Source organism: Boleophthalmus pectinirostris, unplaced genomic scaffold, assembly GCF_026225935.1.
Source record: "Boleophthalmus pectinirostris isolate CB_2022bp ecotype Guang Dong unplaced genomic scaffold, ASM2622593v1 HiC_scaffold_7, whole genome shotgun sequence".
In the NCBI taxonomy this organism is placed as follows: Eukaryota; Metazoa; Chordata; class Actinopteri; order Gobiiformes; family Gobiidae; genus Boleophthalmus; species Boleophthalmus pectinirostris.
The window spans coordinates 14,258,668-14,273,807 of NW_026571473.1; the positions used below are offsets into that span (position 1 = coordinate 14,258,668).

General features: G+C 39.2%; 1 protein-coding gene across 1 annotated transcript in view; it reads left to right on the forward strand.

Moving 5' to 3' along the window:
• Window positions 1-15,140, forward strand: part of ptprsa (protein tyrosine phosphatase receptor type Sa) — a 250,934-nt gene that overhangs the window by 213,706 nt on the left and 22,088 nt on the right. The window contains exons 23-25 of the mRNA XM_055164546.1: window positions 3,616-3,739; window positions 8,821-8,996; window positions 12,666-12,785. Coding sequence (XP_055020521.1) covers window positions 3,616-3,739; window positions 8,821-8,996; window positions 12,666-12,785 — 420 coding nt within the window. The remainder of the gene's footprint in view (window positions 1-3,615; window positions 3,740-8,820; window positions 8,997-12,665; window positions 12,786-15,140) is intronic.

Here is a 15,140-nt window from a genome sequence, read left to right on the forward strand (position 1 = left end):
CACCCGAGTTGATTAGAAATCAGGAGCGCTGAATCAGCTCTCGTTTGCATACAAGCAATATCCCGCTTTGGCTGTCCCTAAATCACGCGCCTGTCGCCTCACTCCACTCTGCACAGGCCTTAGGTAGAGATGTGGTACACAGAGCTGGAGATTGCTCCCATCATGCCTCTGGGTCAGACGCATAACGACTTCTCATAGCAATTGAATATTTCCTTTGGTATCTATAATTCATAAATCCACACTGCAAATGGACAAGCTTGTTCCAGTGCAAATAAAGACTACAGTAAAAGTCAACGCTTAGCTGCAGCTACAGCTTCTAATTACTTTAGGGTTTAGTGTCCGTACAGTCGGCTTTTCACTCTTTTTTCACTCCTGCACCCTTCACACACCCCAGCACAGCACCCCCCAGGAAAAATAAATGACCAAATTAAATCGAGAAGTGTAATTTTAATTTTGTTATTTTCTTGATGAATGACTGCTCGTCCAGGCGCCCCGGCTTGCCAAGCGCGGCTCTTTCGGGGCTTTTTGACTGATTGGTTTTTAGGCAGGCGGGATGTGAGGGTGTGATGGAGGAGATGGGGGCGAGGGGGAGCCGGGTGGAGAAGCAACAGAGGAAGGAGAGAGTGGGAGAAAGATGAGGTAGAGGAGTGCAGTTAATGATGAGGATTCAGTGGGAATAGAGAGGGCATCACAACTGGAGCAAGGCCAGCAAGAAAAGATAATCTAACACACACGGAACCCAATAGGAATGAAAGAGACCCTGTTTTACCTGGAACACTATACTCAAAGTGTGTGGTCCAAAAATAGTAATATTATAAAGTATTTTCACAACTATTAGAGCTTCTGCAGTTTCAGAATGATTAGAAATTAGGAACGTTGCCATGCCAACAATTTAAAATCAATATATATCCAATATCAATATATATGACAGGAAGCAGAAACCCATGAACAGATTATAATACTACAACTTCTACTGCATCTACTAAAACATTTGTACTTATTACTGCTGCATTGTCAATACTTACTTAAATACTTAAAATGCTGAAAATATTAGGACTGTTGCCATCAATAATGTGAATCTAAGTAACTTATCTTTTGAATGGTAAAGATTCTTCAAAATGTTGCCTATAAGAGAAAGCTGAAGCCCATAATTTCATGCAGTGCACTTCTGTTCAGATGACATCACCACAGTATTAAAGCTCAAACTCGATTTTGATATGAAGTAGGCTCGATATTCAATACTGATTTTGATACCATAATGATGATTAAAACAATAACATTTTCAAAAAATATAATGCAACCTACACCTCAAATTAATAGTACTTCTTCTTAAATCTTACCACTTGATCTTCTACTAAGCCGTTCAAAACTTACACTGAAACTGTTTGGACCTATGTATGTATTCTTTTCAATATCATTACTCAAATAAGCAAGTTTAATAAAATCTACAAAGCTTGCCAATACTGCTATCACAGTCATTTCTGAAAATGCTGCTAGTGTTTATTTCTTTAGAAGTATATGATAGGGCATATTTTACTTCACACTGGGCACAATCCTCCATTGGTGGGTCTGTTTCACCTGGGATGCCATATATTCATTAAATGTCAAGCAGTTAGCAGCAATTTCAGTCAAAGCTCCGTGATGGCCCCAGCTCTCTCATCACAGGCAGGAGAAATTGATGCATTATTCAAGCAAATTGAAAATTATTCCCGGTCGAAGTTATTCCACAGAATTTGGTACTACACGCGCAAAGCAAATATTACTCATACGCTGGTCTTAATTTTCAGACTGACTGATGTCTCCCAGAAGTGACCTCAATCTTTCTGCACATACAAACCAGGGCTGGGAGATTGGAGGAGCTTCAAAACACTTTCTGGCACTTTTTGGAGTCTAGGGCTTAAAAAAGTGCATTCCCGGATGGACTTTATTTTACGTTAGTCCTCTGGATAAAATCAATTTTGAATCTCATTTCAGTAGTTTAAGCAATTATAATCAGCAAAATGGTGTGTTATGATGAACAGAGAAGTACTGCAGAATGTTCTTCAGAGAAAGTAAATAAATAAATCTGCAAGTTATCAAAATACTCCCTTCTTAAATGACTACTAAAACCAACAGGCTGTACTATCTAGTGTTGTCATGTTACACAAACGTCAAACTCAATTTTGATACTAAGCAAAGGCTCATTACTTGATACTGATTTGACACCGCAATAATTAGGATAAACAGTTTTTCTATTCAGCTTGTGTAATTTGCAACCCAAAGTACCTTATTTTAATAATCATAATAATCATAATAATACATTTTATTTATAATGCACTTTACTTTTGAAAGCATCTCAAAAGGTGAATCTCAAAGCTCTACAGTGTAAAGCTATAGCAAAAGAAAAACAACAATGATTAAAGTATGAATAAAGAGATTAAAACTTAATAGCAGGAATATTGCTTTTTAAGGAATGTTTTCAAGGCTCCTGTCCACCATGGTATCATTTTGTAGTACTATTGGGTCTTACATACTACTAGATAAAGTCCATTCTGAAAAGGTTACATTCTGTCCTGTTTATGACATTTCCATCACTACAAATACCTACACAAATATGTATCTAGTTTCAATACTTGTTTTGTACTGATATAAGAAAAATCTAGGTATTGATATTATGGCCAACTCTGGTACCATCTTCTGAAGTCATTTTGAGTAAAACACAAGTTCCATCAAATGAACAAATCAATAGTATCTGACAACTGACATAATTGTATTGAAATATCCTGATTGATTATATAGACCTGATTAACGCTTATGGTATTTATTGAACTATGAGCCACTACAGTATATACCTACTATTTTATTGGTTTGACCCAAATTCTCTTTCAAAGTAAGCTACATAAAAAGCAAGCGTAGTTTCACCGAGCTGCAGAGAAGTGGTGCAAACATCAGAGACAGATAGAGATGAGATAGTGAGGAAGAAATAAGGACATGGCTGCCTTTGAAAAGGAGATGATCCGCAGATCCAGATAAGGAAAACAAGCGCACCAAAACAGGAGAGAGAGGGAGAGGGGGAGCGATTGTGCCAAAGGGAATAGATGGAGGCTAAAATGGAGGGAAAAGCCTGATTGTTGTAATGATTAGATGCAAATTGTCCACTCGGGTTTCCAGTTGGACTTCATCTAGCCCTAATGTCCTCTATCCAAGCTGCCCCTCTCCCCACCAACGCTCAATGCAAACTCCCTCACAGTCCAAGTCCGCACACCAACGCCTACGAGCTAACAATGAATGGTAATGGAATAGTAAATAAACCTGACAAGGCATCTGAATATTTATACGTAATCCTTAGAATGTAAAAGGGGGTAGCAGCGAGAGCGTGTTCGTTTCTTCACGCTCCAGGCAAAGAAAGCTGCCACCTCCATCAATATTGTTCTGAGCCATTATGCATTAGCTACACTCTATTATTGATCTTGATATAGCAATATGTACAGCTGTTTCATGTGTTTAATCTGAGCAGTGTACCCATTTCTCTTTTGTATTTTTCTTAATTGGAAAATTACTTTTGGTAATATGTTTTGTTTTGAGCCACTATTACTGATTCTTATTTTTTTCTTCCTCTTTTTTTGTCCCTGTCAGTCTATCGATCCAGGTCAGCAGTTCACCTGGGAGCATTCCAACCTGGAAGTGAACAAGCCGAAGAATCGTTACGCAAACGTCATCGCCTATGACCATTCGCGCGTCATCCTGGCTCCCATTGAAGGTAAGGCATTCTTATCTGCAGCCGGTGAAACTCTCCTTATAGATAAATGCAGGTATCTGAAGCTACTGTCAAATAGAAAAGCCTTACCATGCAGCTATATGGCATTTTATATGGTTAAGTGTTTATCATTTCAAACTCAATTTCAATACCAAAGATAAGGCTTGATACATGATACTGACACAGATTTCAATACCACAAGGCCATTTTTAAAGATTAAAATGCAATTTTCTACACTATACTACTTTTACTACTACTGCTGTACTGGTACAATAACGTCAATAGCAATACTGAAAGAGACATTACACAATATTTTAAAATGTATTTGAGAAAATGTTATAGTATTTCTTTTTGAACATAGTGTAAACAGTTTTTGAACATAATGTAAAAAGTTGCTGAGAACTGAGTTATCACATCTGCAAGGTAATTTGAAAGTTGAATGTATTAGATTAGATTCGGAAGATAAAATTGTTAAAGTAAGCACCAAGCATAATAGCAAGTGGTGTGTCTGACTCATTGCACCATAACGCACAAATATATAGATATATATTCACTAAGTGGGGTTCAGATTCAGTTCACTGCAGTTGTTTCCAGTGACTAGTGGATCCACACACAGATCAAAACAACGTGTAGGACTGGCCTGAGTCATTTGTAGTTAGAGGTGGAAGGAAAACTCCAATTGTGCGCACAAGTGAAAATAAACTGCATGGAAGTAGGATGACTCAAGTGGATGTACAAAGTAGAGCTTCCTGTCAATACTACTACTATCACCACCACTACTACTCTTGTGTCTACTGCTACTAGGACTATCAGTGTTGTTACTGATATTACTACTGGTTTGGTACTATTGGTACTATTATAATTCTTAAACTCCTGTCTACCACTATAAATAAATAATAAATAATACAGAGGTAACATTCACACTTCATTGGTTGTAGTCTTGGTTTAATCTCAGTTTTTTACATGGTGTGTGGTGAGGATGCAAAATATATATATAAAAAAATCTAAATATCAAAGTAATGTAATCTAAACGTCTTATTCTTAACAATATATTTCAAAGAACAGCAAATTGACATATGAATAAACTCAACTGGAAATTGCATTCTTCATTCAACAGTATAGTGCAGGCCATTATGTACAGTAGCTGTAGTTGTAAAAGTAGTTGTACAAGTAGCAGCAGCAGTAGTTGTAGTAAGGTATATTCAACTTTTGCACCATCCCAATTGTCTCATCAAATCTACTCGTCCTTAACTGTACTAAATATCCTACTTTCACGAGGCTCTCCCAGTCTCCTAAATCCCCAGTGACACAGAGAGCAGTAGTCAGCCTTCAGCAATGACATTGTTCTGGCAACGCCGCTCCACATCCAGCTCCTGATTCACAACTCCTCTGTTCTCCCCTTCGAGTGCCTCCACCAGATTCTCACAAAAGTCAGGCCAATTTGTGAGCGCAACAACACGCTTAACCAAATTATCCTTAGGAGAAGAAGGAAAACGCAACCTCGTCCATAAATACATAAATTAATCAAGTCTGAAATTTCTATTTTACACCGCAGTGATTTTGCCATTAGTCTCAGCAGTAGAACAATTCATGCACTCCGCCATCCTCTGTTCACTTAGCTATGACTAAGGCACCTCAGTCGGATTGCGAGACGTGGTATCCGTTTTAATTACATTTGCCTCCCCTTTTCTCTCCTTTCCTCCTTATTTCCATTTTAGCTTTAATTATTTTTTCTGTTCCCCTACACGCTATCTCATTTTGCCTCTCCACCTTGCTTGTTGTCCTCTATGCATCTTCCCCTCTCTCTTAAATTAGCCCAGTCAAGTGTTTCATTGTCTGTCGCTGGAGTGAGGAAGTGCCAGTCATGGAAAGAGGTGCGTGGTGCGTGCAGATGAAGCCCAGGCAGGAGTCCTTGACAGAGGAGGGAGGGATAGTGAAGTTTGGTTAAATGAAGACGGCTGATGTAGCGCCTTATCGCTGTCAGATGTTCGCTGTTAGACACACCATTATTGCGCATTATCTTGTTTACAAAGACGACATTAGAGGGTTTTACAGAGCTGGAGCACTTTGTCAGAAACAACTTTTGTACTTGTACACTTTTTGGAGAGTTTACATTGGGTAGGAGCCAATGTTAAATTTTAAAAACAAATAACAGTAATTGCATCAGTTCTCTAAACGGGCCCATATTACGATATTTAAGATATTTTCTGATCTATATTATAATGTTGTATGTTATAATCTACAACCCCTGTACATTTAGATCTTCTCTCATAAGGAAAACACTCTCTTCCACCTCATGTATCAGTTCTCTTAAAGGTGCATTGTGTAACTTTTATCGTAGGAGGTCTTACACATGCCTGCTTCCAAGGAAATGTTATTGCTTTACCTGAAATGCTCTTCAGTATGGCCTTAAATGTATTCGTCTTGTATTTATTTCTGTTGTTATTACTCAAAAGTACCTTAAAAACTACATTCTTAGTGTGAGTGAGTTTGCCTGTCCATAGATCTGACCGGTAAATTGGCCTGGTGTCGCTGCCTGCTTTCGTCAAATAAATGAATGCACTACTGTGGAACATGCAGGCAGTATTCACGGAAACAAGCAGTTGCACCTTCTGCTGCAAGTACTATTTTAGGGGCTGGCAATATGCTAGCTGTCATGGTGCTTTTAATTTATTCATATATAAAGATAGAATGAACAGAAACGTATAATGCATTCGTCCAAATAAGATATATTTCTGTACTTAAGTGTGGAACTTGAACCTTAACCAAAACATTAATAGACAAGTTCTAACACGTTTCTTGGTGATTGTAAGTATTATCTGTTTATTATCTGTTCAATCCCCCCAAATATTTACTTCTTATTTTTTGTCAACACTACCCATCATTGTAGTTTACTGTTGGTAACATTGCATAGACAATAAACATGAGTTAGTAGCCATCCTCCGCCGAGTTAAATGAGGCAAATCTTTCCATCCTTATTTGGTCTCTCAGTGTCCCAACCTCACCTCCAAATCCCTGTTGACTGACCGGATCTCAGAATTCCTTGTAGGATCATTGCAGTGCGGTAATACCAGGCGTCCTGCTTTGTAGCTTCGAGTGTTAACTTTTTCGAGCACTAGATTAAAGCGTGATGACAGTTTGGGACCACATGATGGGAATAAAAGCTTGTTCTCTTTTGATCACCAGCGTACCAAAAGAGATCCTTACAAGTAGCTACACATTTCGGCTTTTGCAAGAGCATCAGATGCATTAAAGAATACCGAAAAGTACTTTGATAGCTACATGCAGTCCGATTTATCACAGACAAATTTGCCTACCCAAAAAGCAGAGGGGTTCCTGTCTGTTCTGAATTGATACTGCAGTGACACCACGGTGGGGGTGCTCTACGTCAGTTACCATGGTGGCATAATGCTCACATTTGCGAACGTGAATGCAGATTGTCTGAAAACTCAAGAAAAAACACAAAACAAAATGGATTTAAACAACAAATTTTCATCAGTTTGTGATAAATAGTGTTCATGGTCCTGTTTAGGTGTTTAACAAAAACACAACAAAAAGGTGACAGCGACTAATTGAAAAACTGCTGGCTAATGCTCATTTTACATGAGAAAGACTTGTTTAACAGCACAAATCATCTCACCTGTTGTAGTTCCAACTAAGTCAGCTCTTTCTGGTCAGACTGGGTTAAAATAAAGATCAGATTATGTTTAATTTAGGTAACAGAGCTTCTAACAGAGCAGTGCTTACAGTTAGCTTTACAACCCAAGGAATATTGATGATATCAGCTGCAAAGTATCAATATCCAGTGTGTAATAGAGGTGTGTGGTAACAGTGGGACAGCAGACGCCACTGTGTGTGTGAGGCTGATTTACTCCTCTCTGTCCCCCGTTCGGTGTGCACTCCTCAACCATGGAGCTAAATCAGATACAGCTGCTGTGCCAAATCGACAGGCAACCAAGACCCACAGAGCCGGAGAAACATGATAGAACTGCACCAAAGAATGCTGTGATAGGGAACAAATTGGACCAATAAACTATAGGGAATCACAAAGGTTTGGTGGGGATCCAAAAGAGTGCTGTGTTGGTTTATTAAATCAGACCAAGTTATGAGAAAGCTACTTATGAAAACCAAAATGTGCAACAATAAACTTTCCATTGTGTAAAAGACGCTAACTAAATCATACCAATTTGGGTTTAAGTGCTCACAGATGCACTCCTTCACTGATTAAAGTAGATTTTTTTTGTATTTTTTGAAATTTTCAGGACATTTTAAAGGTATATTATGCAACTTTTCTGGTGGAGTAATGTAATGTAATGGAAATGTAAGGTAGTTTAATGGCATATTGTGGAACATTCCAGGCAGAGCAATGACATATCCATACAAACTAGCAGGTGACGGACCTCCACCAGAAAAGTTACACAATGCACCTTTAAATCAGAGGAAGTTATGAGAAAGCTATTTATGAAGACCAAAATGTGCAACAATAAACATTTCATTATGTATAAGACGCTAACTAAATCATACCAATTTGGGTTTAAGTGCTCACAGACACACTCCCTCACTGATTAAAGTTTATTTTTTTTGTACTTTCTTTGCTACTTTGACATTTTCGGGGCATTATAACTACAACGTATTCCTTTATGGTCTTTTTCGTTTAGTGCAGGTTTTAGAATGGTAGTTTCACTATATCGGAGGCCAGGGCATTCAATCACACCATTTTATTTTTGCATCGTTTTATACTTTAGTTAACACGTATCGTAAATTGTAATTATAGTATCCATATTTTACTTTTTAGCAAGTAGTCTGTAGTTAAACCATCACACTACAGTCTCACTTTGCCCTAACCTCTCTGGGCAGTCTTAGTTTTAACAAATTTCCTATTGCCAATTTTCACCCATTTTAACAGAAAATGGTGTGAAAAATAATTTTCAGTCTTGAATTTTTACACCTCCCTTGATTGGAGATCAGTGCAAGCGTGTGAATAGTGGGAATTGTTAAGCAGTTGACACAAACAGAGCGCTGTCAGTTTACCAGGATATGTGTGTAAAAAACATAAACTCTAACCTTTGCTTTTTGCTCACCAGGGATCACAGGCAGCGATTACATCAACGCCAACTACATTGACGGCTACAGAAAGCAGAACGCCTACATCGCTACACAAGGTCCTCTGCCAGAGACCTTTGGTGACTTCTGGAGGATGGTGTGGGAACAGAGGGCTGCCACTGTGGTGATGATGACCAGACTGGAAGAGAAGTCACGGGTAGGTGGCTGCAGCACTGGTCATAACACAGACTGTGCTGCTAGGCTGGAAACTAGTAGTAGAATACAACAAGAATGAAACATGAGGTGTGATTCATAAAAAATAATTATTCAAATCAATTTAAACAAAGACATCAATTAAAGAGGGGGTATTGTGGAAAATAGACATGTAGCTTTCTGTCATATTACCGTATTTTCCGGGCTATTATGCACGCTCTTAAGCCTCTAACCCCATCAAAAAATGACCGCGCGCCCTGCAATCCAGAGCACCCCATACACAAATCCACTCGGGTGTCCCAGCACGACTTCAGTAAACTACAAAGCCGCACCAGCCACAGCGCACGCAAACATGCACGGAGCAGACAGCGACGGCGCAGCGAAAAACACACCCGCAGCCACACTCATCACTCCACGCAGACGAGGAACGGAATGAAGGAATGAACCGAAAAAGCGAGTCCAATGTGCCACTCTGAGCCACAACTGAACAACTGAGTCACTGCGAACACGCCAACAATTCAGCGGTCCCAGACACCACCCTCCCTACACGCCACAATTGAACAAAGCCCAGAGTCACCGTGAACGCGCCAAACAAAGTCCGACTGACCCATCGAACTGTTGTGTTTCATTTAAAGCCCAGTGCGGTTTATTTGTGAAAAAAGTTCGAAAATAGACCATTTAATGACGTGTGTCTTATAATCCAGAGCACCTAATAGCCCGTAAAATACGGTACATTATATATCATCAAAAACATGAGTGAAGTGGTTTTATATGTCATCCATGCATGTTTGAGTAATCTAGCGATCTCTCCCAGGCCCATTTAGAATACTTACGGTTAGCTTTAAGATTCTGTGCAATGCTCAGCCCACAAGCCTACATTATCCATGCTCCTTCACAGCAATTTTCCATAAATCAGCAAAAGCATGATACAAAATAATACACTACAACTTCACAAACCTGATCCAATGTGGAGTAGTTTCATTAGAGAACTACACATCGCTCTGACTGGGGAGTGACTTAGCATGGGAGGGGGGACTCATTTTACATTTTACATTGTGTCTGGCTATTGTAGCATTCTCAGAAATTCTCAAAAGGTAACATCTAAATAAGTTATGTGCTAGCAATTAATATCCTATAGAACTGTAATCCCCCCCCTTTTTAATATTTGTTGTTCATATATCAGACAAATATGGGTTAGAGATAATCTATTAATAAATCTACTAAGAAGTCAAGATGAACATTCCTAATAATAATTCTCGCAGTGCCTATCATTGCCTTGCTGAACACTAATCAGATTTCTTTTTTAATATTCTGTGATTTAAGACCCTGAATCCTCTGGGAGAGCGTTCACAGACCTGCTGGTGTTTTTCTGTCTTTATTTGCTAAGGAAATGACAATCTGTTGCACATTCCCTGTAGAGCTTGAAGCATGGTGAGGTACTTAAAGAGCACTGAGAAGACTCAACTTTATGAAAAATAAAAATAAAACAATATGTTATAGACTGAAATACCTGTGACCAGTGTTTCCCACATCCATCTGTTGAGTGGAAAAGGTGTTTTATTTAAAGTAAAGATAAATAAGCATCTTACTCTTACCTAACTTGGGATGGGTGATATGCTAAAAAATTATATCACAATTTTCTTGGAGCATCGAATAGAATCATGATTTAAATTTTATCACAATGCATGTTTTCTTAGTATCTCTTATACAGTATTTAAGAGGTAACTAAAGCCATATTTTGTTTCTGAAAGGACACTCGTCACTGTGATTGGTTAAATCTATTTTTCACTCACTCAGAGCATGAGAGATGTTAAACCATAGGAGCAGTGGGTAGTGGAAGGCACATTAAGCAAACAAGCAGGTGATTTTACCAAAATATATATCGACACAGGGATGAGATCACAATTTGATTTTTATCCACATGTCGCCCAGCCCTAATTTAAACAACTGTAAAAGTGCACCAGTGTAGATAGGTGTTAAAGGATCACTTTGAAGGGCCCATTTTGCACTATTTTCTGATCTATGTCATAAAATTAAATCAAAAACAGTTCTTCTCTCAAACGGAAAATACTCAGTTCCACCATGTGATGTCATGTAGTAATATAGGAAGTGCACCACTGTGGTTTAAACTCCATACACCTTCACTAGAATCATTTGGGTAAAGTCAGTCCTGGAATTGCCAATCTCTACTGAGCAAAAGGTAAAAGGAGCTGTTAACTTGAAAATTACAGCTTCATGGCATCACAAGGTGGAACAGACAGGAAAAGGATTACACAAACATGTGTGAGTGAAACAAAACACAACTCCGGGTATGTTTTTGATGAGGTAACATCACAACATGGTTTAAACCTCACAAGAGTCAGTTTTGCATAATATAGGACCCATAATGAAAAGTGGCATAGCTTCTGTGACCTAATTTCAATGCAAAAAGGTATTTCTTCAAGACTTTCACACCCACTTTGCCAAACCAAATATTGCTTCACTTTCCATATTGAGCTTGTTGAAGTGTCAAAAGCCAAGTCTCCTTCTGTCAAAGCCAACGTGTGTCAACATCAGGCTCATTCACCCCGGTTGTCTCCGCTCGTCTTCCTGACGCTGTGCCGGATTGTTTACCTATCCCGTTTTGTGGCATACACGTTCCCTGCTGTCAAACGCCATCAGGATTAACGCGCAGCTGAACTTGAGTGTCAGGCCGAGCAGGAAATGGGAGCGGGAGCCGGTAGAGAGGCACGTCTTCTTCACTGGCTGTCACATCTCATCACATGTCCAGCAGTCCGTCACCGCCCGTATAGACTGAGGCTTTATTAGGTGCGCTGACAGCGGTAAGGGAGAGACAGGCAAAAGCAGGTGTTGTCTCTCAGATGTAGAACTGCACGGCTCACTGTGAGGAGGAAGTGCTCACATGCTTAGAATAAGATATTAATTCAAGTTAGAGCTACACCCACTCTCTGAATCGCATTAATATTGGAGACTGTAAGAGCATTAGGAAACTGGTGAGGTAGTATTCTAGTGACACTGTAACCTGGATAGTCCAACTTCACATCTCCCCAGTTTGAAGCATTTTATTTTTATATTTAGAATACAGATTTACTTCAGCTGTCTCTGGCATCTTTTTTCAGTTTTCAGTAGAATACATCAAAAACATACACGGAGTTGTGTTTTGTTTCTTTCACACATATTTGAGTAACTCTTTATTATTAAACTGTTTTCAAATTGACAAGTTTTACCTTATATTTAGTAGAGATTGGAAATTCCAGGGCTGAAATTCATCCAAATGTGAAGGTGTATGGAGTTTAATTCAAGACAGAGCTACACCCACTCTCTGTATCACATTAATATTGCAGACTATAAGAGCATTAGGAAACTGGTGAGGTAGTATTCTAGTGACACTGTAACCTGGATATTCTAACTTCACATCTCTCTAGTTTGAACACCATCCTATATTTTAACGGAATTACTTTAATTGCCTCTTACCTCTTTTTTCTACTTTGAACAGGCTCTAACTCAGAGTACAAGCTTAATTGTAAGCCTTGTAATTGCCTCCTAATTTGCATTTGTAAGATAGGTTTGCCATCACCAAAAAATGGAAACGAAAATGAATGAATAGATCTTTGAAATGTATAACCACATTCAACCATTCTGGACTAATGATAATTTTTTTCTCTTCTTGCAGATTAAATGTGACCAGTACTGGCCTAGTAGGGGCACGGAAACCTATGGAATGACACAAGTGACGTTGCTGGATACAATAGAATTGGCCACTTTCTGCGTTCGTACTTTCTCTTTGCACAAGGTAAGCTTCATTGTAAACACATACTTAGGCCCCATCCACACTAGTATGTATTTGAGGCGTTTTCGTTGTGGATGCAGTGTTCATCCTCACTAATCTGATGGAAAACGGCTCCAGAGACGGAACAATCTGGTGCCGCCAGCTCCCTCGAATTCATCTTAGTACAGACCTGATCCAGCACTGTGTGGACGCCTGAAAACGTTGATACGCTGATGTAGGAGCTCTAGTTGCCGTCTTTATTGGACCACATCACTGTGACGTGCGCCTTCCTGATTCGAACTGGGTTCGTGACATTGGTCATGTGGCGTTATTGCAGAAAACATTTTAACAAACCAAAGACAAACAGGAAACAGCGCAGCTAGAAATACTTACTACTTTCACGCTTGACATCTTCCTTGGCTTGAAATCGGCCTCTGCAACTTCATACACTGTGCTCCGCTTCCTTGTTTTTACCACCCACATGACGTCAGCCTAGTCATGTGTCTAGCGTTTCAGGCGGTTTCACATTATTGTGTGGATAGGGAATGAACACAGAAATGACATGTCTGGACGCAAATCATTTCCGATACAGCGATACAGCGATACAGTGATACAGCGATTCATTTCAGTGTAAACGTAACCTTATATACATATTATTAAAGGTGCATTGTGTAACTTTTCTGGTGGAAGGTACGGCATATTTTTCTCTTTAGGGAGATATGAGTTCTTTGCTTGGGATGTTCCACAGCATGGCATTAAAAGTCTATCCAGCTTTGTTTTATTAGAGGTGATGTTATGGTTCAGAAACACTTGGGTATAAGCAGACCTGCCTGTCCACCGAACCTAACCAGACTGATCTGTACATTTGCCTGCTCGCCTCCATGGAGACAGATAAGTTTAATCCCTTACTGCGAAACAATTAAGGCTGAACAGTTAAGTACATCTATATTATATGGAGATTAGCATGTGAAGTACCCTCCCAAGAAAAGTTAAGTAGTGCACCTTTAAATCTATATGTTATGTATCATGATTTATAGTGGCTTTTACGCATAATGGAGATGTATTTCAGACATTTTCTCTTTATCCTGTCTGTGTGGAATACCACTGTACTTGGACAACCCCTCTTAGCCACTGTCCTTGTCGTCCCTGTCTTTTACCTTGTTCAGCTTGTTCTCCCCCTCCTCAATAGATCATCTGTTTATGCGCGCCTGCCAAATTGGAGCACTTAGGTAAAGTGAGCAGAAAAGAAACTCAATATACATAATTGGCAGACTGCTCTCAGCCTTCTGTGGCAGTACACACATTCACACAACAACACACATCTAAACACAGCAAAGACACTGACTTTGGTACACAGATATTGTCGAGCTTTGCATAAGTGTAGTTCATTGGAGTATCATGTCTTTCTACAAGGTCAATACAGCGTACTTAAGATGCATGTATGACATCATCAAGGCACATATAAACACGGCAAGGATAAAACTCAAAACTTCATACCATCTGTTTGACTTTCCTTCATTTACTAAGAGAATCCAGCCCTGTATACCCATGCCTTTACCTTCTCCAGTGCTGTTGATTCCAGCTGACCTGTTTTCAATGTACTTTTCCAGCACACCAACAGACACAGTGCATTTGCAAATCAGCAGCCATGATATGCCTCTATATTATGCATGTGTGCTGTGCAGTCAGCCACAATGTTCTCATCTAAATCCTCTACAAATTTAAGGAGAAAACAGCACCACCCAAGCACCAATTACAAACAAAGCTCTACCTTAACTTAGCTCTAAAGCAGGGATGTCAAAAATAAGGGAAATAGGATCTAGGTCAGTTTGCTCTTAATTACTGCACTCATTTATTCAGAAAGGAGAAAAATCCTTCTGCCCGAGCAGCAGAAGCACGGCATTGAAATGCAAACAGTACCTCCATTAGAGGATCTTCTGAGGCAAGAGAGGACGACCGAAAGATGCAAGAGATTTTTCTTTCTTCTTATCCTCCTCCCTGGATCCGCTTGTATCTTTGAAACATCAAGAGTTGAGTTGGAGACGAGGCTGACAGACCGCTGTGTAATGTGGGTGTTGCATGTATCTGGAGAGTCTCTGAGCTGCAGGAACGTTACAGCTCTGACATATAAGTGCCGGCACACTATATAGTAGACTTTTTTGACATTTTGAATAGGAATCGACAGATATGCTGCTAAAATTAAATTATATTATTCAGATGGGTTGTGAATGAATTCTATTGTCTTAAATCTATTACTTATGAATGTCAATCTTTTGCACAGCCATTCAACCACTTATTTTAATATAACTGCAGTTTTAATACACATTCTAACTCCCATCAATACACATAATAACCAAGAGTTTATTTTTCTGTCTCTTT